Source organism: Suncus etruscus, chromosome 8, assembly GCF_024139225.1.
Source record: "Suncus etruscus isolate mSunEtr1 chromosome 8, mSunEtr1.pri.cur, whole genome shotgun sequence".
In the NCBI taxonomy this organism is placed as follows: domain Eukaryota; kingdom Metazoa; phylum Chordata; class Mammalia; order Eulipotyphla; family Soricidae; genus Suncus; species Suncus etruscus.
Window position 1 is genome coordinate 34,084,522 of NC_064855.1, and position 27,706 is coordinate 34,112,227.

Sequence of the window (27,706 nt, forward strand, 5' to 3'; positions counted from 1 at the left end):
ATATGCTCAGAAATCACTCCTGGCTTGGGGGCCAAGCCATATGGGACGCCAGGGGAATCGAACCGCAGTCCGTCCTATGCTAGCGCTTGCAAGGCAGACACCTTACCTCCAGCGCCACCATCCCGCCCCCCCTCCCTTTTTGGTTCTGGAGGCTAGCTCTTGCCAGGCATGGGGTTTGGAGAAGGCCCAAGCCAATGGCCTTCTCCCTAGCTTGGGGGGTGCTGGAAGGCTTGGCAGGCCCCCAGCCATCCCCCTCATTCTCCCCTGGACTCCAGGCCTTCCCTAGGTGCTGGCCAGGTGGCCAGTAGGTGAGTTCTAGATGGACTCTAGAGGGATCCTCAGGTGGAGAGGAGGGTGGGCAGATGTCTAGCTTCCGATTTCCTTTTTGGTTCTGGAGGCTAACTCTTGCCAGAAGAAAGAAGACAGAAGAAGGAGGAAGAGGTGGAAGAATAGGAAGAAGAGGAAGAGGAAGGAAGAAGAAAGAAGGAGGAAGAGGAGGAAGGATGAATGAAGAAAGAAGAACAAAGAAGAGGAAGGAGAAGAGGAAGAGAAAGAAGAGGGAGAAAAAAGAAGAGGAAGAGAAGGAGAGGAAGAAGAAGGGGCCGGAGAGAGAGCACAGCGGTGTTTGCCTTGCAAGCAGCCGATCCAGGACCTAAGGTGGTTGGTTCAAATCCCGGTGTCCCATATGGTCCCCCGTGCCTGCCAGGAGCTATTTCTGAGCAGAAATAATAACCCCTGAGCACCGCTGGGTGTGGCCCCCCCCCAAAAAAAAAGGAGGAGGAGGAGGAGAAGAAGGAGGAGGAGGAGAAGGAGGAGGAGGAGGAGGAAGATGAAGAAGGATGAAGACAAAGAAGAGGAAGGAAGAAAAAAGGAAGAAAAGGAGGAAGAAGGAAAAAGAAAAGGAAGTGAAAGGAGGAGAAAGAAGAGGAAGAAGGAAGAATAGGAAGAGGAAGTAGAAGAGGAATAAGAAGATGATGAAAAGAAAGAAGCAAGAGGAGGAAGAAAGAAGAACAAGGAGGAAGAGGAGCAAGAAGAAGAAAAGGAAGAAGAGGAAGAGAAAAGGAAGATGAAGAAAGGAGTAAGAGAAAGAAAGACAGAAGAACAAAAAGGTAGAAGGAATATGGAGGAAGAAGTGGAAGAAGGAGGAGAAGAACAAAAAGGAAGAGAAAGAAAAAGAGGAAGAGGTAGAAGAAAAGAGGAAACTAGGAAGAAGGGAGAAGGAAGAAGAGGAGGAAGAAAAGGAACGAGGCAGGAGGAGGAAGAAGGAAAAGAAAAGGAAGAAGAGGAAGAGAAAGGAGGAGAGAAGAAAGAAGAAAGAGGAGAAAGAAGAGGAAGAAGAAGGGAGAAGAGGAAGAGGAAGGATGAAGAAGAAAGAAGAATGAAAAAGGAAGGAGGAAGAAAAAGAAGGAAGAAGAGGAATAAGAGGAAGAGAAAGGAAGAAGAGGAGGAGGAAAAAGGAGAAAGAAGGAAGAGGAGGAAGAAGGGAGAGGAAGATGGAAAAGGAAGACAACAAAGAAGGAAGAAGAGGGGGAAGGAGGAAGAATGGAGAAAAGGAAGAGGAAGAAGTGGGAAGAATAGGAAAAGAAAGAAGGTGAAGGAGAAGAGGAAGATGAAGAAGGAAGAAGAGGAAGAAGAAGAAAAAGAAAGACGGGAAGAAGAGGGAGAAGAAGAGAAGGATGAGGAAGGAGAAGAAGAAAAAGAGGAAGAAGGAATGAAGAAGGAGAAGAAGAAGAGAAAAAGAAGAAAAAGTAAAAGAGGTAAAGGAAGAAGGAAGAGGAGGGATGAAGAAGATTAAGAAGATAGGAGGAAAAAGAGGAAGAGTAAAGAAGAGGAGGAAGAAGGAGAAGAGGAAGAAGAAAGAGAAAGGAGATGCAAGAAAAGAGGAAGAAAGAAGAAAAAGAAGAGGAAGAGGAAGGAAGAAGAGGAAGAGACAGATAAAGGAGAAGAGGAGGAAGAAGGAAGAAGAAAAGGAAGGAGAAGAGGAAGAGGGATATGAAAAGGAAAAAGGAGAAGAGAAAGAGGTAGAAGAATAAGAAGAAAGGAAGAAACAAGAATGAAGAAGAGGAAGGAGACAGAAGAAGAGAGAGAGGAAGAAGGAAGAAGAGGAAGAAGAGGGAGAGGAAGAAGGAAGAAGTGGGAAGACAGAAGGAGGAAGAGGAGGAAGAAAAGGAAGAAGGAAGAAGGAGAAGAGGAAGAGAAGGAAGAGGAAGAGGAGGAAGAAAGAAGGTAGAAGGAAGAAGAAAGAGGGGAAAGAAGAGAAAGAGGATGGAAAAAGAGGAAGTGATAGAAGGACAGAAGTAAGAAGGAAGAGGAGGAAGGAGGAAAAAGGAAGGAAGAAGAGGAGAAAGTAGAGGAAGAAGGAAGAGAAAGAGAAAGCAGATGAGGAAGAGGAAAGAAGGAAGAGGAAGAAGAGGAGGAAGAGGAAGAAAGAAGGTAGAAGGAAGAAGAAGAAGAAAGGGAAAAGAGAAAGAGGATGGAAGAAGAGGAAGTGATAGAAGGACAGAAGGAAGAAGGAAGAGGAGGAAGGAGGAAAAAGGAAGGAAGAAGAGGAGAAAGTAGAGGAAGAAGAGAAAGAGAAAGCAGATGAGGAAGAGGAAAAGAGGGAAGAAGGAAGAGGAAGAAGAGGAGGAAGAGGAAGAAAGAAGGTAGAAGGAAGAAGAAGAAAGAGGGGAAAGAAGAGAAAGGATGGAAGAAGAGGAAGTGATAGAAGGACAGAAGGAAGAAGGAAGAGGAGGAAGGAGGAAAAAGGAAGGAAGAAGAGGAGAAAGTAGAGGAAGAAGGAAGAGAAAGAGAAAGCAGATGAGGAAGAGGAAGAAGAGGAGGAAGAGGAAGAAAGAAGGTAGAAGGAAGAAGAAGAAGAAAGAGGGAAAAGAGAAAGAGGATGGAAGAAGAGGAAGTGATAGAAGGACAGAAGGGGGGCCGGGCGGTGGCGCAAGAGGTAAGGTGCCTGCCTTGCCTGCGCTAGCCTTGGACGGACCACAGTTCGATCCCCCGGCGTCCCATATGGTCCCCCAAGCCAGGAGCAACTTCTGAGCGAATAGCCAGGAGTAACCCCTGAGCATTACCGGGTGTGGCCCAAAAACCCAAAAAAAAAAAAAAAAAAAAAAAAAAAAAGAAGGACAGAAGGAAGAAGGAAGAGGAGGAAGGAGGAAAAAGGAAGGAAGAAGAGGAGAAAGTAGAGGAAGAAGAGAAAGAAAGCAGATGAGGAAGAGGAAAAGAGGGAAGAAGGAAGAGGAAGAAGAGGAGGAAGAGGAAGAAAGAAGGTAGAAGGAAGAAGAAGAAAGAGGGGAAAGAAGAGAAAGGATGGAAGAAGAGGAAGTGATAGGACAGAAGGAAGAAGGAAGAGGAGGAAGGAGGAAAAAGGAAGGAAGAAGAGGAGAAAGTAGAGGAAGAAGGAAGAGAAAGAGAAAGCAGATGAGGAAGAGGAAAAGAGGGAAGAAGGAAGAGGAAGAAAAGGAAGAAAGAAGGTAGAAGGAAGAAGAGGAAGAGGAGGGGCCAGGAAGGTGGCACTAGAGATAAGGTGTCTGCCTTGCAAGTGCTAGTGTAGGACGGACTGCGGTTCGATCCCCCGGCGTCCCATTTGGTCCCCCCAAGCCAGGAGCAATTTCTGAGCTCATAACCAGGAGTAACCCCTGAGTGTCAAACAGGTGTCGCACAAAAAAACAAAAAAAGAAGAGGAAGAGGAAGAACAAGAAGAGGAAGGGGGAAGAAAAGGAAGGAGAAGAGGAAGTGGTAGAAGGAAGAAACAAGGAAGAAGAAAAGGGGGGAAGAAGAGGATGAGAAAGAGGAAGCAGAATAAGAAGAAAGAGGAAGAAAAGGAAGAGGAAGGGGCCGGCGAGGTGGCGCTAGAGGTAAGGTGTCTGCCTTGCAAGCGCTAGCCAAGGAAAGGACCACGGTTCGATCCCCCGGCGTCCCATATGGTTCCCCCCAAGCCAGGGGCAATTTCTGAGCTCGTAGCCAGGAGTAACCCCTGAGCATCAAACGGGTGTGGCCCGAAAAACCAAAAAAAAAAAAAAAAGGAAGAGGAAGAAAGAAGGAAGAAGAGGAGGAAGGAGGAAGGAAGAAGGAAGATGAAGAGAAAGAAGGAGGAAGAGGAAGAAAGGAGAGGAAGAAGAGGAAGGAAGATGGTAGAAGGAAAAGAGTAAGAGGAAGAACAGGAAGAGGAAAAAGGAGGAAGAAAAGGAAGGAGGGGAAGAAGAGGAAAAAGGAGAAGAGGAAGAGGTAGAAGAATAAGAAAGAAGGAAGAAACAAGGAAGAAGGAAGACAAAGAGGAAAAGGAAGAAGAGGAGGAAGAGGAAGAAGAGAATGTGGAAGAAGGCAAAAGAAGGAAGAGGAGGAAGGAGGAAAGGAGAAAGAAGAGGAAGAGGAAGGAAGAAGAAAGGAAGAAGAGCAGGAAGAAGAGGAAGATGAAGGAGGAAGGAGAAGAGGAAGGAGGAAGAAGAGGATGAAGAAGAAAAAGAAAAATAGAATGAGAAGGAGAAAAAGGAGAAGGAAGAAGCATGAGAAGAAAAGAAAAGAAAAGAAAAGAGCAGGAAAGCCCAGCAGCAGAGTTCAAGTCTTCAAGTCTTGCAGTTCTGGGTTTGATTCCCAGAGCTGGTAAGACAAAACTACCACAGGAGGGTCCAGAGTTGGGGCCGGAGAGATAGCATGGAGGGAAGGCATTTGCCTTGCACGCAGAAGGACGGTGGTTCGAATTCCAGCATCCCATATGGTCCCCTGAGCCTGCCAGGAGTGATTTCTGAGCATAGAGCCAGGTCACCGGGTGTGACCCAAAAACAAAAACAAACAAAAAAGAGGTTCCAGAGGAATTATAGAGCAGGTAGGGCACTTGCCTTGCATGCAGCAGACCCAGGTTCAGTCACCAGCATCCCTTTTGGTGACCTATGCCCTCCAGTAGTGAGCGCTGCCGGGTGTGACCCAAAAATAAAAAACAAACAAACAAAAAATAAAATAAAATAGGGCAAAAAAAAAAAAAAGAAAAAGAAAAAGTGAGATCAGATTGGATTTTAGCCCCAAATCCACAAGTCTAAAGCCTGGTTTTGTTTTGTTTTGTTTTGCGGCCACCCCCGGCAATGCTTAGGGGTTACTCCATGCTCTCTCCTCAGAAATCGCTCCTGGCAGGCATGGGGGACCATAAGGGATGCTGGGATTCGAACCACCTGGCAAGAGACATGAGGTGGGGTGGGTGATGGGGCAACTTCCAGTGCTGTTCAGAAGCCCTCAAGAGCAAGAGTTGGTCCTGGTTGGTGCTTGCAAGGCAAATGCCCTACCACTGTGCTATCTCTTTGGCCCTTTGGTTGTTTTTTGTTTTGTTTTTATCTCCAAGGGGTAGTCTGGGGTCACCTTGGTCATGCACAGAGCTATTTGTGAATGGAACAGGGGTAGGCTGCAAACGAGGCCAATGTCTTCAGTCCTGGACATAGAGATAGCATGGAGGTGGGGAGTTTGCCTTGTATGCAGAAGGATGGTAGTTTGAATCCCAGCATCCCATCCTCCTGAGTGCTGTCGGGTGTGACCAAAAAACAAACAAACAAACAAAAAAACAGCCCTGTCACATCTCTCTGAGCCCTACCCAAACATTTTTTTTCTTTCTTTGATTTAGGGCTACATCCACCACAATTTAGGGCTTACTCCTATGCTTGAGGATTACTCGGGTGAGCTCAGCAATACTATGCAGTGTTGGGATTTAAACCTTAGTTGGCCACATGCAAGGTCTTCTTCACTGTTCTATTGTTCTGGATCAGTTGTTTGTTCGATTTTTGGGCCATACCCAGTGATGGTCAGGGCTTACTCCTGACTTTGCACTCAGGAATTACTCCTCATACTGGGGGGATTACATGGGATATTGGGCATCAAGCCTGGGGTAGTGAAGGAAATACCCTACCTGCTGTCCTATTGCAACAGCCCTGTTGTTTTGTTTTGAATAGGAGTTCCCAGCAAGAAACACGAGATGGGGTGGCTGGTGGGGCAACTCCCAGTGCTGTTCAGAAGCCCTCAAGAGCAAACGTGGTGTTGGGGATCCAAAATGTGGCTGTCAGAGGGTCAAAGTAATAGTAGTGTGTAAAACACTTGCCTGGAACACGGCTGACACAGATTTGATCCCTATGTGATCTTCTGAATCTGCCAGGAATGATTCCTGAATACAGAGCCAGGAGTATCCCCTGAGCACTGCCAGGTGTGGCCCCACCCAAAATAAAAAAGACCCAAAACAAGTAATGATTGTGCTTTCAAACTTGATCCCATCCCCAGCCCTCAGAAATTGTTTGTGTGTTTTGGGGGGGCACACCCTGTGATGCTCAGGGGTCGCTCCTGGCTTGTGGGACCATATGGGATGCTGGGGGACCGAACCACAGTCCATCCTGCTAGGAGTGATGAGAGAGAGACAGAGACAGAGACAGAGACAGAGAGACAGAGAGAGAGACATTTGCCTTGCATGCAGAAGAACGATGGTTCAAATCCCGGTATCCCATATGGTTCCCTGAGCATGCCAGGAGTGATTGAACCAGGAGTAACCCTGAGTGCTGCCGGGTGTGACCCAAAAACAAAACAGAGGACGGAAGGAAGGAAGGAAGGAGGGAGGGAGGGAGGGAGGGAGGGAGGGAGGGAGGGAGGGCTAGAGTGATAGCACAGTGGTAGGGCATTTGCCTTGCGCGTGGACGACTAGGGAGAGAACCGGGTTCGATCTATGGCATCCCGTATAGTTCCCCGAGCCTGCCAGGAGGGATTCCTGAGTGCAGAGAAGGAGTAACCTCTAAGCGCTGCCAGGAGTGGCCTCGAAACCAAAAACCATAAAAAGAAAAAGAGAAAGACACGATGTGGCCCGGAGCCATAGTACAGTGACGAGGGCACTTGCTCTGAACTACCCTCAGCAACCCCATAAAGCTCCCTGAACACTGCTAGGAGTCACAGGAGAATTGGCAGCATGACCTCCAATCAACAAATAAAGAAAAAAAAGAAAGGCAGGTAATTACTTGAGTCACATCCCAGCCTGAAATTAATTGGGGATGAGACTTTGGGGAGGTTGTCCCAAACCAAACTGTCATCCAGTAGCCCAGGGAGTGCTCAGGGATGAGGAGTGGGATTCAGTCTTCCTGTCTCACTTCCCTCCCACCTGGAGCACCAGACTCGGAACTTGGTCATCTCTCTGGTAACCTCAGCCGTTTCTGAGAGCTGGAGCCCCAATACTGGCAGCACCCAGCCTACAAAAAGGCTCCCTAAGGATTGCGGGATCCCCAGCATCAAGCGCTGAAAGCCTTGCCCAACATCCTGGCCCAACATCCATCCCTCCAGTTACCAGCCTGCCCTTGCCTGGGGTCTGAACTTGTCCAAGCAACATCTCAGACGCCGCCCCAGATTCTGCCACTTAGTTCAAGCCTTCAGGCCTTTCACTGCCCGTTAGGGTCTTTCCAATACCCATCCACCCTCACTACACCAGTAGCTTGGAAGCAGATATTCCCAGAGGCTTCCCAGTTCTAGATTTTTGAAGTCCTGTAGCATACTGGAACGCAGCAGGCAGGCTTTCTCAGGAAACTGTGAGGTACACAATCCCCCTAACAAACTTCCATCTACTTTTCCACAGATAGAGCTGGAGCTGGAGAGTTAATACAGCAGATAGGAAGCTTACCTTTACATGTAGTCGACCCAGATGGATCATTGGAATTCCTTAGAGTGCCAGGAGCATTTTGAGAAGTAATTCCTAACTACAGCGGCAGGAGTAAACCCTGATCATTGCCAGGTATGGCCAGAAAAAGAAGAAAGAAGAGTGGGGGCCAAGTGATAACACAGTGGTAGGGCATTTACCTTGCACGAGGCCGACCCGGGAGGGATCTGGGTTCGATCCCATATGGTCTCCGACTGCCCAAGCCTGCCAGAGTGATTTCTGAGAGCAGAGCCAGGAGTAACCCCTGAGCACTGACAGGTGTGGCCAAAAACCAAAAAGAAAAAGAATAATAGATTCTTCTGGGGCCTGAAGAGACGTGAATAAGCTAAGTGCAGGCTTTCCAGACACATCAGAGTTAGCTTACTGGTATCGCAGGTATAGTCCACCAAATATCCCTGAGCACTGCTAGATGTGCCCAAACTCCCAAAAGTAAATACATAAAAATAAGAGGGCCGGAGAGATGGCATGGAGGTAAGGCGTTTGCCTTTTTTTTTTTTTTTTTCCGGGCCACATCCGTTTGGTGCTCAGGGGTCATTCCTGGCTAAGCGCTCAGAAATTGTTCCTGGCTTGGGGGGACCATATGGGACACCGGGGGATCGAACCATGGTCCTGATTCTTGTCTAGCGCTTGCAAGGCAGACACCTTACCTCTAGTGCCACCTCGCCGGCCCTAGGCGTTTGCCTTTCATGCAGAAGGACGGTGGTTCGAATCCCGGCATCCCATATGGTTCACCCCCCCCCCTGTGCTTGCTAGGGGCTATATCTGAGTGTAGAGCCAGGAGTAACCCCTGAGCAATGCCGGGTGTGATCCAAAAAACCGCCCCCCCAAAATAAAAGAGGGCTGGGGAGGGGGCCAGAGCATAGCGGTAGGGCGTTGCCTTGCACGCAGCTGATTAGCTGATTCAGGATGGACGATGGTTCAAATCCCGGCATCGCATACGGTCTCCCGTGCCTGCCAGGAGCAATTTCTGAGCGCAGAGCCTGGAGTAACCCCTGAGCACCGCTGCGTGTAGCCCCCTCCAGAAAAAAAGAATGAGAGTTGGAGAGATGACAGGAGTTGAGACGCTTGCTCAGCCTGAGTCCTATCCCAGCTGGATCCCCAACACAGCTTATGGTTTTCTGGAGAAAAAAATTACAACATTCCTCCCTTCACATAAATAAAATAAAAATAACAACGGGAGCCTTGGAACTGGAGTAATATCGCAGCGGGAAGGGCATCTGCCTCATAGACAACCGACCCGGTTCGATTCTCAGCATCCCCTAGGGCCTGCCGGAGTGATTGATACCCGAGTGCAGAGCGTGTCGTAACTTAACCCCTGAGCATCGCAGGGTGTGACTCCCCCAAAGAAAAATGACTTAAAATTTTTTTAAAAATTGGTCCTGAGGGCAAACCGCCCCTCTCCCTAAGCCCAGCGCGTTACGGGGGACCTGGAGGGTCCACGCTGCTCTGCAGTCGTCTAGAACCCACTGAGCTCAGTCTCCCAAGCGTGCAACTAACAGGTTCATCTTTGAGCCGAGGATAACGGCCCCGCCCACTGGCTGTTATCCACGCCCGTAGCCACGCCCCTCCGCCGCAGCGGAACTCGGCGACCATCGCCCCTCCACCCAGGCGTGGTCCCGCCGCTACGTCTTAGGCCACGCCTCTCTAAGGCACGTCAGCGCGGGATGCGCGCTCGTGAGTGGCTAGAACAGAATCCTTGCTTCCTATTGGACACGGAGCCGAGCCGACGGCCTTTGACCCGAGCGACCCGGAAGTGGCTCTCCCCGCGCGGGCCGCGTGCCTCCCGGCTCCGTCTCGGCGGCCGGCGCGATGACCAAGATCAAGCCCGATCCGGACGCGCCGGAGACCCCGGTGGAGGCCAACAGCGGGGAGCGCACCTACCACGAGCTCCTGGTGAATCTGAACCCCATTGCTCAGCCCCTGGCCTCGCGGCGCCTCACGCGGAAGCTCTACAAGTGCATCAAGAAAGGTTCTTCGGGGCGCGCGGGCGCGGGGCTCGGGCTGGGCTCCCCTTCCGTCCCCTCCCCTCGCCTCCCGCGCGCTGACTCTCGTGTCCCCGCAGCCGTGAAGCAGAAGCAGATTCGGCGCGGAGTGAAGGAGGTGCAGAAGTTCCTCAACAAAGGCGAGAAAGGGTAAGTCAGGACCCACGTTTGTGCCTTGCGTTTTTTTCTTCGTTTGCTCTGTTTTGCTTCGTGTTTTGGGTCACTCCCGGCGGCGCTCCTGGCTCCACGCTCAGCCATCGCCCCTGGCAGGCTCGGGGAACCGTCTCCGCCCGTCCTGGGTTGGCCCCTTGCGAGGCAAACGCCCTGCCGCCGTGCTAGCGCTCCGGCCCCGTATTTCGTTTTTCGACTTTGGATATTGTTTCTGTGTTCTGTTTGTTTGCTTTTTTGTTTTGGGGTCACACCCGGCAGCGCTCAGGGATTCTTCCTGGCTCTACGCTCAGGAATCGCTCCTTGCAGGCTCGGGGGCCCAGATGGGATGCCGGGATTCGAACCACCGTCCTACTTCCACGCCATCTCCGGCCCCTGGATTTTGTTTTTGTTTTCGAGCGACACCCAGGGCGCTCAGGACTTACTCCTGGCTCTGCACTCAGAAACGACTCAGGCAGGCTCGGAAGACCCCATGGGATGCCGAAGATTGAAACCCGAAAGCCTGTGCAAGGCAAATGCCCTCCCCCTCTCCGCTGTGCTATCGCTCCGGCCCCTTTTGCACCTATTTCTTGAGAGGAGGGCACACACTGGGTGGTGCTGGGGCAAACTTCTGGCTCTGCGCTCAGGGATTATTCCCGGTGCTGGTGGGGATCAAACATGTGCAAAGCAAGCGCCCTGCCTGAGGACTATCGCTGTGATGCCAAGGATTTTGCATTTTTTAGGTCTCCTTGCTTTAGGCATTAGACCGCAGCAGGGTGGGTACCCAGCACCACATGCAGAGAGGAGTGAATTCTCTTTAGAATGAAGCCCAGGAGCGGAATTTGGATTCCTGAGGTGGGGGGAGAAAGGATGCCTCTATACCCACAAGCTCACTTACTAAGATGCCAACTGTTTGGCTGGTGCTGATGAAGCATTTGCTTTCGGATGAAGGAGATACCAGCTTTTTATATCAGCTCTTTCACCTGACTTTTGTCAGGCATGAATTTATATATTCATATTCTTTCTCTTCTACTAGACTTAAACTTTGGGGTTTTTGGCCACACCCAGCGGCACCAGGCATTACTCCTGGCTCTTCTCTCAGAAGTCTCTCCTGGTAGGCTCCGGAGACCATATGGGATGGCGCGGATTGAAACCGGGTCTGTCTTGAGTGGGCCTGGGGCAAGGCAAATGCCCCATCCCGACTTAAACTTTTTTTTGGGGGGTGACATTCAGTGGAGCTTAGGGGTTACTCCTGGCTCTGCACTCAGGAATCATTCCTGAGGCTTGAGGGACCATATGGATGAAATGCCAGTGGTGAACCTGAGTCTGCAAGTGCCATATATCCCAAGAGCCCACAGATAAATAACAGTGCTGCAGTGGAAATCTGACCCAGACCAGGTATAGAGACTTGGAAAGATAGGAATTGGCTGTAGGGAGTGTGGGGAATTGGGTGAGGGGTTGTGCCACCTGCAGTCTGGACAGGTGAGGGTAGTGATGGCCTGGCTTCTAGAAGAGCTTTATCTGGGGAAAAGTTTGGGTTTTGTGCTCCCAGAGATTTGAGGAGCCAAACCAGGGAGAGACATAATTCTACCTTCAGACTTGGGGATCCAGGACCAAATTCATTAGGTGATGAAGGTACTTGCCTTTGACATGACAGGTTCCATCCTTGGCACCACCCTCTCTCAAGCTCCCCCAAAACACTATGAGGTGTGGCCCAAAAAGCAAAAGGGGTTGAAGATAATATAGGGATATGGAGGGACCCTTGTGATAACACAGCAGTAGGGTGCTTGCCTTGCACCCAGCCTACCTGGGATGGACCTGCATTTGGTTCCCAGCATCCCAAATGGTCTCCGAGCCTGCCAGGAGAGATTTCTGAGCACAGAGCCAGCAGTGACTCCTAAGTACCACCGGGTATGACCCAAAAACCAAAAAATGGGGGGGGGTTATTGAGGCACTGGCCAACTTCATTTGAATTCTGGCATTGTGTGATCCAAGCAGAGCCAAGAGTGAGCCCTGGGTACCACTGATGTGACTATCCCCCACCCCCCAAAAACAAAAAACATAGTGCTGGAATGGGCCTAAAGGACCAGTGTTTGCTTTGTATGTGAGCCTGGCTAGGATCTCTGGACACCGCTGGAGCAACCTCCAAGCTGTGAGGCAGCTCTAACTCCAGAGTGACACCAGATTTGGCCCCAGAAGACTTTCCTGGGTCCTGAGGAAAGCATCAGAGCTAACGTTTACTTGGGAAACTGAAGTTGGGGCAGCTGCTCAGGTCTGAGCAAAGTTCTGGCCTCCACTGGTGATGGAGATAGAATCATGGCACTGGATCTCTAGGTGCGGGGTGTGTGTTGACAGGGTATGGATTCCAGCTGCATCAATACAGGGGATGCTCACACTCATGGCAGTGAGGGTAAGGTCTATGTGGGATGGCTGCCAGCTTGCAGAGGAGTCTTTGGTGTGACTTTATTTTTGTTTATTTGGTGTTGGGCTATATCCAGTGGTGCTCAGGGCTGACTGGTAGAGCTTTGAAAGACCCTTTGGACTGCCTTGGACCAAATTTGGGTCTACTGACCTCCACTGTACTGTCTTTCCAGGGCCAGAGGCAACTGCTAGGGGAGGTGGGCCACTGGGTTTGGAAGTATTCTGGGGGAGGTAAGCTTCTTGTTCTCCCTGCTTGTCTCCCTGCTTGGTCTCAGCCAAAAGCCCACACACTGTTGGCCTTCCCACCTGCTTTGTGCCCAGCAAGATTCCAAATTCTCATCCTCATCTTGGTTTCTGATTGCCCTCTCCTCCCACTGTACTTCTTGTAGGTATTCAAATGGAAAACTGGGGTCAAACCAAGTCTGGCTCCGTAGTTTCATCCTGTTTCTGAGCCCCGTCCCCCAACCCCTATGGTGCTGTGGTAGGGTTGGGGGGTGTGCAGAGCCAAGGCTTCTAAAGATCAAGCTCTGGCCTGAACAATCTCTCCAGAACCAACACCTTTTTGTTTATGGATCACACCAAAATGCCATGGTGGTGTAGTGCTCAGGTTGAACTTGGGTTGGCTATGTTTAAGGCAAACATTTATTTTTTTTCGGGGGGGGGGGGGAAAGGGGTCACACCCGGCAGTGCTCAGAGATTACTCCTGGCTCTATTCTCAGAAATTGCTCCTGGCAGACTCGGGGGGCCATATGGGATGCCAGGATTCGAGCCATTGTCCTTCTGCATGCAAGGCAAATGCCCTACCTCCATGCTCTCTCCGGTCCCAAATGTCTTTGTTTTTGAGTCACACCCACGATGCTTTGGGATCATTCCTAGTTCTGTGCTTAGATGTTGCTCCTGCTAGACTGGGGGCCATATTGGATGCTGGGAATTGAACCCTGGTCCATCCTGGGTCGGCAGCTTGCAAGGCAAACACCTTAGCCCTATGCTGTCCTCTGGCCCCAAGGCAAACGTTTTACATTCCTCTGCTGTCAGATCTTTGAGTGCTGCCTGGAAGACAAAAACCACCAGCTTCCCCATGTTCCCAGACTAACCTTCAGCATCTGGTGACATTCCTTGCTACTAAAGGCACCTTTGGTTCACAGGACCATTGGTTCACAGAGAGATGTCCTCAGCACACCATCATGTACATCCAGAGGCTGGGAGGCTCCCTTGCTCCAGCTCTAGTCCCCAGTAATTCCTGGGGCTCCATACCAGTGGGTGCCAGTGTACCCAGCTCAAGACCCCTAAGGACTAGCCCAGAGGTGCCACATGGAAGTGAGAGAGTTGAGCCGGGAGGTGGCAAGAGAGCTCAGCTGTGAGCTGCAGTAGATTGGACCCCATAGGTGCCTCATCTGTGGTTCCCTCCCCGCTTACATAAAGGGAACTGCAGGGCCAGAGAGATAGCACAGCCATAAGTGGCCAACCCAGGACCTTTGGTTCAAATCCCAATATCTCATATGGTTCCCTGTGCCTGCCAGGAGTGATTTCTGAGTACAGAGCCAGAAGTAATCATTGAGCACCGGTTGGTGTGGCCCAAGAATAAAGGGGAGGGGCAGGGGAAACTGCATCAATAGGACAGCAGGTAGGGTGCACCTAGATTCAATTCCCAGCATCTCATAGGGATCCTCTAAGGCTGCTAGGAATCCTGACATTGCTCAGGACTTTAACAAAGGAGCTGGAGTGGTGGCGTAAGCAGTAAGGCATCTGTCTTACATGTGCTAACCTAGGATGGACCGGTTCGATCCCCAGTGTTCCATATCGTCCCCCAAGCCAGGAGTGATCCCTGAGCATCACTGAGTGTGGCCCCTAAACAAAAGGGGTGGTATGGGAAATTTGGCTTGGCAACTAACCTATCCCAGAACCACACAAGGTCCATCTTCCCCTCCAAAGCCCTACATAAGGATGGGGCATGTGACTTCCCCTAGAGCAGTGGTCGGCAACCTTTATTCAACTGAGCCAAATCTCGCCAAAACCATGATTGAAATTTATTTTTTTATTTTTATTTTTTGGCTTTTGGGCCACACCCGTTTGACGCTCGGGTTACTCCTGGCTATGCACTCAGAAATTGCTCCTGGCTTGGGGGGACCACATGGGACGCCAGGGGATTGAACCGAGGTCCATTCTACACTAGCGCTTGCAAGGCGCTACCTCTAGCACCACCTTCCTGGCCCCGGAAATGTATTTTGAGAGCCACACAGGGTGCACACTGACAGAGGCTAGGAGCAAAGTCCTGACTCTTGGAGCGGCCACCCGGCAAACAGAAGAGCCAAATTAAAAGTGTAAAGAGCCACATGTGGCTCGCAAGCCGCAGGTTGCCAACCACTGCCCTAGAGGATACCTAATGTGTCTGTTCTATCCCCACAGGATCATGGTGCTGGCTGGGGACACGCTGCCCATTGAGGTGTACTGCCACCTGCCGGTCATGTGCGAGGACCGCAGCCTGCCCTATGTCTATATCCCCTCCAAAATGGTAAGGATCACTGTACCTCAGGTCTCCATTGCAACTTTCTACACCTCTGTTAGCTGCTGGGGCTATGGCTACAGTAAAAAGGCTTCCTCTGGTGGCTATAAATTGGAGTTGGGAAGCCTGGGTCTTGTCACGTCTAGGTTTGGTATCACCCCCAGGTCAACATCTACAGCTCTTTCCATTTCCACAGGACCTGGGCGCTGCAGCAGGCTCGAAGCGGCCCACTTGCGTGATCATGATCAAGCCGCATGAGGAATATCAGAATGCCTACGATGAATGTCTGGAGGAGGTGCAGGCCCTGCCCTCTGTCCTGTGACCCAAAGAATTGAGGGGAGGATGCAGCACTGCAGGTTGGCACAAGCCTGGGGCTTAACTCAAGGCAGCCCCCAGTCTAGGAGACGGAGGACAGTAAATGCTAAGAAATGCTGCTGAGTCGGTTTTTGGAGCTGGGGGTGGAACTGAGGGTGGTCAACTGCCATGCCCCTTAGTCCTTTCTGCAGCTGGTGCCAGACTGTACCCAGCCTCTGTGGTAAGGCTCTTCTAAGAAAGCTGCAGGTGTAGGAGAGAAAAGGCCTGCAAATACATCATTTGCTCCAGTTATAAAAATGTTTCAGTCAGTCCTGCACCAGGGGTATTTACAATGGACTGCAGACATGGAGGAGGGCCTGGAAGCAGTAGGTAGGCTGCAGCCAGCCCTTCTCTCCTAGTCTGGACCGGAGGTTAACATTCCTTTTGAAGAGCCAGACAGCCAATGTCCAGAGGCGCCTGGTTTCCAGGTGTCCAAGGCCCTACCAGGCTCTGGGAGTAGGCTGCCCCTTTTGGCAGTCCAGAAGCTGACAGGAATCAGAAAATGATGCGTTTTCCATCTGCTGGGTTCTGCTCCATGGGGCAATAGGGACACTTCAGCCTGCCAAGAGGAAGAGACTCAGGACTGGTGGCCAGCAGGGGGCAAATACCCTCCTCACCTGCCACAGCCAGCCTTAGCACTCACTTCCCACCATTGATGAGCTTGTTGAGGGCATCTCGGGATATCACATGGCCACAGATGAGCTTGATGGGCGGATTGGCATCAGACGTCTGCTGGCGGAGGATGGGGCAGGCGAACACAGAGTGGTACCAGCACTTCATGCCCAGCTCGATTTCAATCTGGGGAGACCCGGATAGGCATGAGTAAGAGCCACCAGAAGCATGACCTTTCCTGTCCCCAGTGGAAGGAGACCCTCCTCCATACCCCTAGCTTTTGGGGTCACACCTGATGGTGCTCGGGGGTTAATCCTGGTAGTGTTGATGGGGGGGCATATGGGATGCAGGTGATCAAATCTGGGTCAGCAGCTCACAAGCTGCTATGTTCTTCTTCATCCCACTTGAAACACACCCTCCCCTGCCCCACAGAAGGAAGTGCCAGTCCCACTAGAAGCCTCACCGGCAACTCATCTTTGTGGCTCCACACTCCTGTGCACTGCCGCTGCTCAATCACTGCCTTGATGTTCATGAGCACTGGCAGTGCCACACAGCCCGACGCGAAACTGGAGTCAGAGAGAAGAGGTGCAGGGGGGATGAGGAGTGCTAGCAAGGGAACCAGCTGTCCCAGAGAACCTCTTGGGGAGCTTGGGATGTGCCCTGGATAGGCACATTCCAACACCTTGAGGCACATTCCAACACCTTGAAAGTGTATTGCGTTCCAAAGGCCAAGAGGAGGATCCAGGGATAGCCAAAAAAGATTTTAAAAAGGTAACCCCTGGGCTGCGTACTGGATCCTGCTGTGCTTCCAAAAGAGTTGTCATCCAGGACTCTCATGAGATCTAGATTGTGCAGTGGGGAGGCCTTGCCCACAAAGTCATCCCAATCCCATCACCTGCACTGCAGAGGTCCCTAACCCAAAACCCTGCCCCAGTAAAACCTAGTTTCTCCCAACTCTACTGGGACCTGGGGGAGGCTTAGCAAGTGCATTTGGATACACCCCTGCGCTCTTAGCCCCAGAAGGTACCTCACACTGAGGGGTGACTCCACAGAGAGTCCCAGCAGGGAGCAGGCATCACGGGTGAAGGTGTCGCAGATCTCTGCCCAGTGGCTACTGTCCAGTAGGTGGCAGTAAGGTGACCTCTCTAGGCCCAGGCGCAGGTACACAAGGCTGCCCATCATCACCTGGATCTCTGCAGGCCAATGCATGCACATGAGGCACTGTCTCTGCTGTGAGAGGTTAGTCACCCACCCCACAGTGCTGCAGTGGTGTCCAGGGCCTACCCCGCTGGTGCAGCCGGGCAAAGGGCTGGAAGTGTCGGGCATAGCTCAGAGCCTCCCTCTGCTTCTCAGGACCACCTGCCAGCAGGCGGATGAAATGCAGGCGGTGTAGCTTGAACTCCAGGGAGCTGTTGAGCTCCAGCAGGCGCTGGCGGTGGGAGATGACCCACCTGGAGAATGGGGAGCTGATGAGCCCTGGCAGCTCCTCTGGCCAAACAAGCCCCAACCCACCATCCTCACCCTCAGGCTAACTTACTCCAGTGCTGGCCCCAGGTCTTGTTTGTGCAGCGCTTCCAGGATCCGGTTCAGTTCTAGGAAGGGCTGCTTGAAACCCAGGTCCACATTCAGCGTAGATTCCTGTGGGAGGTTCAGCACCTGCTCAAGTCTTTTATTTACTTATTTAGTTTTGTTTTTAGAGGGGCACCCTTGGCAGTGCACTAGCTTATTCATGGTAGCCTTGGGACTATATGGGATGCTGGGATCAAACCCAGGTCAGCTGTATGCCAGACAAATGCCTGCACCACCCTACCCCACCCCCAATTGCTCTTAGCAGGGAAGACACAGTACTTCAGGACTATTTCTGCCTCTGTTCCAAATGATCCCCAGTGGTGCCTGGGGAAGCATATAGTGTAGGAGGTGGAACTGGAGTCAAGAGATATGCCAGGCTAACATCTCCCTGCTTCACAATATTTCTGGCTTCAGAAACCTGCAAATCTCCTAATCCTTCCCTTTTTGTTTTGTTTTAGGGTTATGCCCAGCTGTGCTCAGGGCTTACACTCTGGCATTACTCCTGGGTGTTCAATCCCAACATTCCACAAGTTTCCTACAAGGAGTGATACCTGAGTGCAGAGCCCTCAGCTGTGCCCCCTTAAAAACAAACAAACAAACAAAAAACAACTGGAGTGACCTTGGAGCACAGAGCCAGGAATACCATTGAGTATGGCTACTTAAAATAAAACCTCAAGGACCCGGAGAGATAGCACAGCGGCGTTTGCCTTGCAAGCAGCCAATCCAGGACCTAAGGTGGTTGATTCAAATCCCGGTGTCCCATATGGTCCCCGTGCCTGCCAGGAGCTATTTCTGAGCAGACAGCCAGGAGTAACCCCTGAGCACCTCTGGGTGTGGCCCAAAAACCAAAAACAATAAATAAAACCTCAAGGTCTGCTCAGATTAGTTCACCTGCTTTGTGGTCAATAGGCTCTGAGCCCCGCCAGCTGGAAAAAGGGGAGTGACTGTAGTCAGAAGCTGCGCCACTATACCTGGCACAACTCCTCAGCCACACCAAGCATGCCCTGCTGGTACAGGTGCTCCACAATGGCTGTCTGCAGAATCTGATGCTGCTGCTCCCGAGAGTCCCACATCGCATCTGACACAACACCGCAGATCTCAGAGTCAAAGTTCTGGTGGGGTGGGTGGGAGATAGATAGGACCAGTGAGCCAGAGTCCATCGTGTAGCCTGAGGCATGCCCCACCGTGGGCCCTGCTCACCCTGTCAATGGCCTTGCCCACACGGGACACACTGCTGTGTATGTCCTTGTGGTCGGAGGCTAGCTGCTGCACTGTGTCCTTGATCTTCCGGCAGCACTGCGACATCACCAGGGACAGGGTGGCTGACAGCGGCGTCCCCTGGAGGGCTGCAGGACACGCAGGCTGAGGCCAAGGCCACAGAGCTGCCCCATCTCAGCTGCAGGGGACTCCCTGTTGGCAGCTTCAAACCTGCAGGAGATCCTGCTCCTGGGCATGACCCTGTCTTTCCCCATTTGCTAGTTTTTTTCTTGGGGGCTATGCTCGAGTTACTCTTGGCAGTGCTCAGGGGGACACTATGAGAGTCTGGGGATCAAACCGAGGTGAGCATGTGTACAAGGCAAGTGCACTAAATCACTCCAGACCCTGCTGAATTTTTTGCAAGGGGGACCTGCCAGTAGTGCTCACCACTCAGAGGGAAATACAGGTCTTAAAACAAGTCAGACCTAAACCAGAGAGACAAAGGCTAAGTTTCTGGCTTTGAACACAGGGATACCAGTTTCATCACAGTTGTTAGCAAGCAGTAAGAGAGATTGCTGGGTTAGACCAGGAGTGGCCTCTGGGCATTGCCAAGGGTGGTACCTCTCCCCACCCCAAAAAAGAAAACTAGGAAATAAATGTTCCCAGAAAAGGGCCAGGAGGTGGCTTGTTGCAGGACAGCCTGGCTTGCACTTACGACCCGATATGGAGTTCTATCCCCAGCACGTAAGACAAAATTAAATGAAGGAGTCAAATAGAATAAGTTAAAACATTTGCCTTGCACATAACCCAGGTATAATCCCTAGCACCCCTTACAGCCTGCAGGCCACCATCAGGAGTCAGCCCTGAGCCTGGCCAGGTGTGGACCCCAAATAAGGTTAAATAGAAAAGAAAAAATGGCCAACAACACTTTAATGCCCTTGAGGAGGCCTAGGGCTGTCCCATGTTCCAGTGTTCTCACCATCTCTGTTGCCAGCAACCTAGAGAGCAGACCCTGCACCCACCAGGTTGGTCTGCAGCTGGACTCCACCCCCCTCATTCCTCACACCTGCCAGCTCAGCCCGGAGCTGGCCCACGTGCTGTAGCAGCTCCTCCAGGCTCTGCTCACAGTGCTGTCCATAGCTTAGGAACTTCTGCAGGACTTTGTCCACTTCCCTCTCCACGCTGGCACACTGCTCCATGGCTGCCTCCACCTAGGGAAGAGAGTTTCTGAGTCAGCAGCCCAGAAGTCAAGATGTGGTGAGCTCCCTGGTTCCTCGCAAATCTCTTGCCACATCACCCTGCCTGATACACCTGACCAGCACACCTCCTCCAGGAACACTTTAGGAGGGTGTGGGTAGAGTAGCTCAGGGTCTTTGGGCCTGCCCGTTAAGTTCCACCTGGTCTCCTAGCTCCCTTCATCCAACCTGACCCTCCTCTAAGTCCAAGGTCCAACACAAAAAATGCCTCAGATAAGAGGGTGGGCACTTCTCTTGTACAAAACCCACCTAAGTCTGATCGCTGGCAATCCCATATGGCTCTCCAAGCACCACCAGGAGTGATTCCTGAGTGCAGAGCCAGGTATGACCCAAAAGCAAAAACAAAGCCAAATAAACACTTCTGAGTGCCAGTATTGAGGGCAAGTGGCATGAGGGTGCCCAGCACACAAGCCCCAGAGCACTGCTGTGTTTACTATCAAAAGAGTGTTGTGAAGAGGATAATCCCTAGAAATCACACTGGGTCTCTGTAAGACCAGGGACACACATGCATGCAGGCTGAGGAGGAAGGGGCACAAAAACCAGACTCCCCTTTACGAGAAGTGCACAAGACTTTGACTCTAGAGGGTACCTTGGCCAAGCATCTAGGAAGTGGCTTTTGGCCCCCTTATCCTTATAGAAAGTTTCCAACACTCCAGCAACAGTACCCTAGCCTGGACCCACTCACAGCCAGGAAAAGTAGCACTTGCGGATGCACTTGATACTTCTGTTCTTTGCTATTTTCACCTTTGGGCCACACCCAGCAGTGCTCTGCAGCTATTGCTTTTTTGTGGGTCACACTAGGTTGTCAGGAATTGAACCCAGATCTGCCCATGCCTACAAATGCTTCTGTACTCTCTTTGGCCCTGCAGGCTAGTAATGAAGAGCAGAAAGCATCAGAGTGGGGGGCCGGAGAGATAGCATGGAGGTAAAGCGTTTGCCTTGCACGCAGAAGGTTGGTGGTTTGAATCCCAGCATCCCATGTTGGTCTCCTGAGCCTGCCAGGAATGATTTCTGAGCATAGAGCCAGGAGTAACCCCTGAGCACTGCCGGGTATGACCCAAAAACCAAAACCAAAACCAAAAAAAAAAAAAAAAGAAAAGAAAAGAGTCTAGATTGGGAGATGATCCATGACAAAGAAAATGGTACAAAAGATCATTTGCGGGGCCGGGAAGGTGGCGCTAGAGGTAAGGTGTCTGCCTCGCAAGCGCTAGCATAGGACGGACAGAGGTTCGATCCCCCGGCGTCCCATATGGTCCCCCCAAGCCAGAGGCGATTTCTGAGCACATAGCCAGGAGTAACCCCTGAGCATCAAACGAGTGTGGCCCAAAAACCAAAAAAAAAAAAAAAAAGATCATTTGCCAGGCAGAGAGATAGCACAGCGGCCTTTGCCTTGCAAGCAGCCGATCCAGGACCAAAGGTGGTTGGTTTGAATCCCGGTGTCCCATATGGTCCCCCGTGCCTGCCAGGAGCTATTTCTGAGCAGACAGCCAAGAGTAACACCTGAGCACCGCCAGGTGTGGCCCAAAAACCAAAAACCAAAAAAAAAAAAAAAAAGATCATTTGCCAAGAGTTTCTGAGAGGCCAAGAATATGGCTGAAGTGTGAGCACTGGGCTCCATGCCTGGCACCACACAAACATATGAAGTACGTGGGAACCAGAAATCAGTATCCTGCAGAAGCTCAGAAAGGTGGATGTAGTCTCACACATGAGATGCCATCACAGCAGCACAGGCTTTTCCAAGAATAAAGCAGGGAGCAAGACACAATCTGAGACTCCCCCAGGAGGAAGACAAGGAATAGATGACTGGCTGAGCTGAGACTGTAGGCCACACTGGGAAGCCAAGGAAGGCTTTTCAGCCTTTCAGGTGGGTCTCCAGGGGTCTCACAGGCAGGAAGTAGGATGTGGGCTGGGGCTGGGGGCCTGCATCTATAGAAATATAGAAAAGCTTTCAGAAATCTTTACCCAGCTGTACCCACGAGAACAGTGGTAACCTCCCAAACATGGCTCTGAGGGGGCAGAAATGAAGAGGAAAAAAAACTGGGCAAAACCAGGGCTGTAGAATACACACACACACATCAGGGAAAGATATGCACACACAGAGGGAAAGATATGCAGCACATACATGCATGCAAGGTCATAAAAAAACGTGGGAAAGGGCCCGGAGAGATAGCACAGCGGTGTTTGCCTTGTAAGCAGCCTATCCAGGACCAAAGGTGGTTGGTTCGAATCCCGGTGTCCCATATGGTCCCCCATGCCTGCCAGGAGCTATTTCTGAGCAGACAGCCAGGAGTAACCCCTGAGCACCGCTGGGTGTGGCCCCAAAACCAAAAAAAAAAAAAAAAACGTGGGAAAGAGATAGAATACACACGGACAGTGATGCAGAAATTTTGTTTTGTTTTGTTTTTGGGTCATACCCGGCAGCGCTCAGGGCTTATTCCTGGCACTACACTCAGAAATCGCTCCTGGCAGGCTCGGGGATCATATGGGATGCTGGGATTCAAACCACCATCCTTCTGCATGCAAGGCAAATGCCTTACCACCATGCTATCTATGCCCTGATGCAGAACTTTCATAGGTGACAATACCACTGTCGGTTATAAAGACGTCATAACTAAGTTTAGCTAGAGAGTTGACAGTCTGAGGAGAGGGACAGAAAAAGATCTAATGACTCTTTAATTTCTAAATTACCTAAACACAGGCATACCACGAGGAACCCCTACTAAATGGGAGTCCAGTATTCAGGTTTTTTTGGGGGGGTTTGTTTTGTTTTTGGATCATACCTGGTGGTGCTCGGGTTACTCCTGGTTCTGTGCTCAGAATTCACTCCTGGCAGGCTTGGGGAACCATATGGGATACCAGGATTCAAATTGGGTCCATCCTGTTCTGTGTTGGCCCTGTGCAAAGCAAACACCTTACTGCTGTGCAATCTCTCCGGCCCCCAGTATTCAGTCTTTCGTCTGCCACCTCTCCAGGAGGAATCCAATCTTTAGAGATTTTACTTCCTTTTTTGTCACATATCCCTTTTCTTTCTTTCTTTTTTTAAATTATTTTTATTTAAACACCGTGATTACAAATATGATTGTAGTTGTATGATTACAGTCATGTAAAGAACACCCCCCCATACCAGTGCAAGATTCCCACCACCAATTTCCCAGATCTCCCTCCTCCCTACCCCACCCACACCTGTACAGGCTTTCTATTTCCCTCATTCATTCACATTGTTAGGATAGTTTTCAGTGTAGTTATTTCTCTAACTGCACTCATCACTCTATGTGGTAAGCGTCATGTCATGAGATGCACCTACATGGGTAGATGGAGGGAAATAAGGGTTGGGACTGAGGCAGTAAAAGATTAGAAATGGGGGTGGGGAAAAAAAAGATCAGAAATGAGCATTGTAGGGCAGTATCAGGGTCACAATACAAGATGGATATTATGCACATATAAACTATATGCATACAATACTATCAATAGGAGACCAAGGAGAAAAAAGTTCCAGTGACTGTCCCAACATAAACCAGTGCTAGAATGGCCTGCCCTCCTCCCAAAGCATTCCCATTAATGTAGGGAGCAGTAGGGGGAAAGCCTGATGACCCCTATAGAGTCCACCTGGACTGGCGCCCAGGGAAGACCTGGAGTCCAGGGGAGAAAGAGGAGAATGGCTGGGGGCCTGCCAAGCATCCCAGTACTCCCCAGGCTAGGGAGAAGCCCTCCGGCATGGGGACTCTCCAAACCCCATACCTGGTAAGAGCTGGCCTCCAGAATCAGAGGAAACCAGAAGCCAGAACACATCCCTTTTCAAGACTTAAAGACTTGGGGGCTGGAGCTGTGGCACAGTGGTAGGGCATTTGCCTTGCACAAGGCTGACCTAGGACAGACCACAGTTCGATCCCCAGCATCCCATATGGTCCCCTAAGCCAGGAGCGATTTCTGAGCGCAAAGCCAGGAGTGACCTGATCATCACAGGGTAAAATAGCCCAAAAAGAAAACAAAAAGAAAAGATGTAAAGACCCACTTAGGCTTGATTAGTATTAGTTCTCCCACAATGATTGTCCCTGAACAATACATACAGTAAATGAAGGACAGTCAGGGCTATCAGTCCATGAGGCTGGGAACCCCAACCTATTCTTTTCCCTGTTGTCTGGGTTTTTTTTTTTGGGGGGGGGGTCACACCCGCCAGCGCTCAGGGGTTACTCCTGGCTCTACACTCAGAAATTGCACCTGGAAGGCTCAGGGGACCATATGGGATGCCTGGGTTCAAACCACCATCCTTCTGCATGCAAGGCAAATGCCCTGCCTCCATGCTATGTCTTCGGCCCCATGTTTTATTTTCTTAATCCTCATGACGTCCCTTCCTTCAGGTTTGTTCACCCAGGGCTGAACTCTGGCACACCACCCCTCAGTGATTTCCTTTAGTAGAAAGAGCAAGAAAGCAGGAAAAAGGGCAAGACAGAACAGTGCACAGAAAAAAAGGGTCCAGCAGGCCTGAACTGTGAAGAGGGACCATCTCAAGAAAGGCATAAAGTGCCGGAGAGGGCCCGGAGAGATAGCACAGCGGTGTTTGCCTTGCAAGCAGCCGGTCCAGGACCTAAGGTGGTTGGTTCAAATCCCGGTGTCCCATATGTCCCCCGTGCCTGGCAGGAGCTATTTCTGAGCAGACAAGCCAGGAGGGACTCTTGAGCACTGCCGAGTGTGGCCCAAAAACCAAAAAAAAAAAAAAGTGCTGGAGAGATAGCATGAAGGTAGGGCGTTTGCCTTGCATGCAGAATTACTGTGGTTCGATTCCCGGCATCCCATATGGTCCCCCGAGCCTGCCAGGAGCGATTTATGGCGTGGCGTAGTGCCAGGAATAAGCCCTGAGCGCTGCTGGGTATGCCTCCCCCAAAAAAGAAAGGCATAAAGAGCTCCTCTCCAACAAACAAACAAAACCCAAATACACACATACACACACACAAAAGATAAGATAGGGGCTTGGGAGCCATAGGCTTTGCATGCAGGAGGCCTGGGTTCCATCTGCAGCTCTCACCTCCAAAATACCCTACAAATGTGGAGAGCTGGAAAGATACCAAGTAGGGGAAAGGCACTTCCCTTGAACATGTCCTACTCTACTCTAGTTCCATCCTGGTACTCATGGTTCCCTGAGCTCTACAAAGAATGACATCCCAGGGGCTGGAGAGAGAGTACAGCGGTAAGGCGTTTGCCTTGCAAGCCGCCAGGACCAAAGGTGGTTCGGATCCCAGAATCCCATATGGTCCCCAGGGCGATTTCTGAGTGCAGAGCCAGGAGTAACCCCTGAGCATCGCAGAGTGTGACCCAAAAAAAAAAAAAAAAAAAAAAAAGAATGACACCCCAAACACAGAGCCAGGTTTACCCCCCTCCCAAAAGACCAACGACCTCTAGGGTGCTCTGGCACTGCTTTAGCATCAAGAACCCTGGATGCAGTTTGATCAGCTCCACAAAATACCCTTGAAGAGAGTTCCCTTTTGCTTCTATTCCATAAACCTGAAAGGGCTGACGCCCAAGAGCCAGCTCAGGAGACATTGGGAAACTGCTCAGGAAGGGTCGAGTCCCTAAGCCTCGAGGTATGGGGTCTGGTTTAAGAGGTGGGAAGAGGACAGAGACAAATAGTTACATAGGAGCATTTCCAAGGTAGACTAGGTATGGGAGGGACTCCCCAGTCTCCAAAATTTGGAGACAAAGGGACCCTCTAGGGAAGACAGGCATCTTCCATCTTCCCACATTACAAGGGCAGTGAGCACAGGCTGTGTGCAAGCTGTGTAGACTAAAGTTCCATCCTCGGCCCTGAATGGCCCCCAGCATCACCACAGGGTGTGTCCCGAGGAGAGAGAGAGAAAAAAAAGAACACCACATTTGTCTGGCATCACCTCCATCCCTCTGCCCTTGTGCAGCACCCTGCACTCCGGTTTCCTTCCTGGGACCAGAGATGGCTCACCTTCCTTTGTCTTTTTTTGGGTCACACGCGGCAGCGCTCAGGAGTTACTCCTGGCCCTACATTCAGAAATCGCTCCTGGCAGGCTCGGGGGACCCTATGGGATGCCGGGATTCGAACCACTGTCCTTCTGCACGCAAGGCAAACGCCCTACCTCCGTACTATCTCTCCGGCCCCCTCCTCAGTCTTAAGGCGTCGCCGGGAAGCAGCGAGAGTCCAGCCCCGACCGGGTCTCCCCGTCCCACCCCGCAGCCGCACTGGGAACCGGCCCCGGGTGTCGGGCCGGGACTTCTGCCTCCTTTGGCAATGACAGTTCCGGGCATCCGCGTCACTGTTCCCGCCGGACTCTGGGCCATCACCCCGCCCCCCGTGACCCAGTTCCGGCCTCCGAGGCACACCTGGGATGACACTGCTCAGCAGAAGAGCGAGGGTCCTCGTCGTGCCTCCACCGCGCCCTCTCCCCGGAAGTTCCCCGCGAGCCAGTTCCCACTCTCCCTGCAACGGGCCCTGCCGCCCTGCCGCCCCGGGGCACCCCTTAATGCGCCCGCACTTCCGGCCCAGAAGCCCCAGCGCTCTTACCTGCTCCCGCAGCTGGGACCCTGACTTCCGGCGCCGACGTTCTTGGGGCCGGAAGCGACGGCGACCGCTGGCGCTCCGGACTCACCCACTGGAAATTGGCGGGGGGGGCACGCTAACCGCGCCCCGCGCCAGAGTGGACTCGTCCGCAGGCTCCGAGAGACACGCCCACTCTTCGGGTATATTTACATGACCACGCCCCTGGGAGGAGCTTACCGCTCTCAGACCCGCTATTGGTCTTTGCGAGTGGAACCGGCTCGCCCTCGCCACGCCTCCTCGCCACGCCCCTGGGTGCGCTGGGCTGGCCAAAGAGGCGTCTGGACGGCCCGCCCCGCGCACCTGCGTCTGCGTCCTCAAGTCCAGGACCTAGAAGTGACTGTACCTTCCCTGCCCTCCGGCTTGCGGAGTTGAGACTGCCCTGTAAGACTCAGGACTCCTCAAGACTCCTGAAGTCCTTATTTTCTGCCCAGCCATCGTTGCACTGACCTTCCAAGGTTGATGACATTCAGCTAGGCGTGGCCCAGCCGCAGCCCTGCCGGCGTCCTCCTTGAGTCCCTGGCATGTGGTTGTGGGGTTAGATCTGGAGATCAAGGTGGGGGCGGGGGGGGGACTGAGCAGCTGCCCTTACAGGAAAGTACTCGGTGACCTCTAACTCTTACTGGCACCGACCTTGACTCTTGGATCTATCCCTCCTCCAGCTTCAAGGCGTGGTCTGCATTTAGGGAACCCCCACTAGGTCCCTATTTGCCTGTGCACCTTTAAACATCCTCTGCACCAAGAAATAAACAATCGTTGGACAATCATATTTTATACAAAAGGAAGCAGTTGCACGCGATTCAAGCTTTTTTTCCCCTTAGCTTTGCACTTCAAACCATCATGGCTGTTTGTGCTCTTTCTGCCCTCACCTACCACCACCACCCCTTCTAAATTGGCACCCCTCAAAGCCGGGACTCACCATTGCTGCTGTTGCCTGGGTGGTCTTTACTTATTGTACTCTTTCCCATCCCCTTTGTGGGGGTGAGCTGAGAGTTTTGCCTCAGGTTATGCCCCTTTGTCTGACTATCCCAAGCCACAGGATTTCACTGACTTTTTGCTTGTTTTTGTTTTGGGGCCACAGTGGGATTACTATTGGCTTTGTGCTCAGATATCACTCTTGGCATGCTCAGGGGGACCATGTGGGATACCAGGAATCAAACCCAGGTCCATCACATGTAAGGCAAATGCCTTATCACTTGGGACTCCAAGATTTCACTGACTTTCATAAGAGCTCCAGACATCCTATTTCCTCTTAGGGAACCCTAGGACCCTACTCCTTCTCTGATCTGATTGCACTCTTTACACAGACAAAACGGGGAGGGAGAGCGGCTCATCATGGGGGTTGGGAGACTATGCACTCTATACCTGGAGATTGAATCTGAGGTTCCTGGGGCCAGAATGATAGTATAGCAGGGAGAGTGTTTGCTTTCCATGTCTGGGAATCAA

The 27,706-nt window shown here is 51.5% G+C and overlaps 2 protein-coding genes across 2 annotated transcripts; one reads left to right on the plus strand and one right to left on the minus strand.

Moving 5' to 3' along the window:
- Positions 1-9,413: 9,413 nt before the first annotated feature.
- On the plus strand, positions 9,414-15,146 carry NHP2 (NHP2 ribonucleoprotein). Its single transcript, XM_049778329.1, has 4 exons — positions 9,414-9,629; positions 9,723-9,792; positions 14,617-14,722; positions 14,910-15,146. The coding sequence occupies exons 1-4, from the start codon at positions 9,470-9,472 to the stop codon at positions 15,033-15,035; spliced, it is 462 nt and encodes a 153-aa protein (XP_049634286.1). The 5' UTR covers positions 9,414-9,469; the 3' UTR covers positions 15,036-15,146.
- A 173-nt stretch (positions 15,147-15,319) lies between these two features.
- RMND5B (required for meiotic nuclear division 5 homolog B) lies at positions 15,320-26,124 on the minus strand. The gene is made up of 10 exons (XM_049778270.1): positions 26,047-26,124; positions 19,512-19,656; positions 18,449-18,594; positions 18,220-18,360; positions 17,217-17,317; positions 16,964-17,130; positions 16,707-16,872; positions 16,143-16,245; positions 15,711-15,865; positions 15,320-15,626 (listed from the first exon to the last, which is right to left on the minus strand). The coding sequence occupies exons 2-10, from the start codon at positions 19,642-19,644 to the stop codon at positions 15,563-15,565; spliced, it is 1,176 nt and encodes a 391-aa protein (XP_049634227.1). The 5' UTR covers positions 19,645-19,656; positions 26,047-26,124; the 3' UTR covers positions 15,320-15,562.
- Between the last annotated feature and the right edge of the window lie 1,582 nt (positions 26,125-27,706).

What these genes read in the sequence shown, in the direction of transcription:
- NHP2 (XM_049778329.1), top strand. Translation starts at nt 9,470, where the DNA reads ATGACCAAGATCAAGCCCGATCCGGACGCGCCGGAGACCCCGGTGGAG. An exon ending in CTACAAGTGCATCAAGAAAG is followed by an intron (nt 9,630 to 9,722) that starts GTTCTTCGGGGC and finishes GTGTCCCCGCAG; the next exon opens with CCGTGAAGCAGAAGCAGATT. An exon ending in TCTATATCCCCTCCAAAATG is followed by an intron (nt 14,723 to 14,909) that starts GTAAGGATCACT and finishes CCATTTCCACAG; the next exon opens with GACCTGGGCGCTGCAGCAGG.
- RMND5B (XM_049778270.1), bottom strand. Translation starts at nt 19,644, where the DNA reads ATGGAGCAGTGTGCCAGCGTGGAGAGGGAAGTGGACAAAGTCCTGCAG. An exon ending in TGGCTGAGGAGTTGTGCCAG is followed by an intron (nt 17,318 to 18,219) that starts GTATAGTGGCGC and finishes AACCTCCCACAG; the next exon opens with GAATCTACGCTGAATGTGGA. An exon ending in GCCACAAAGATGAGTTGCCG is followed by an intron (nt 15,866 to 16,142) that starts GTGAGGCTTCTA and finishes GGGTCTCCCCAG; the next exon opens with ATTGAAATCGAGCTGGGCAT.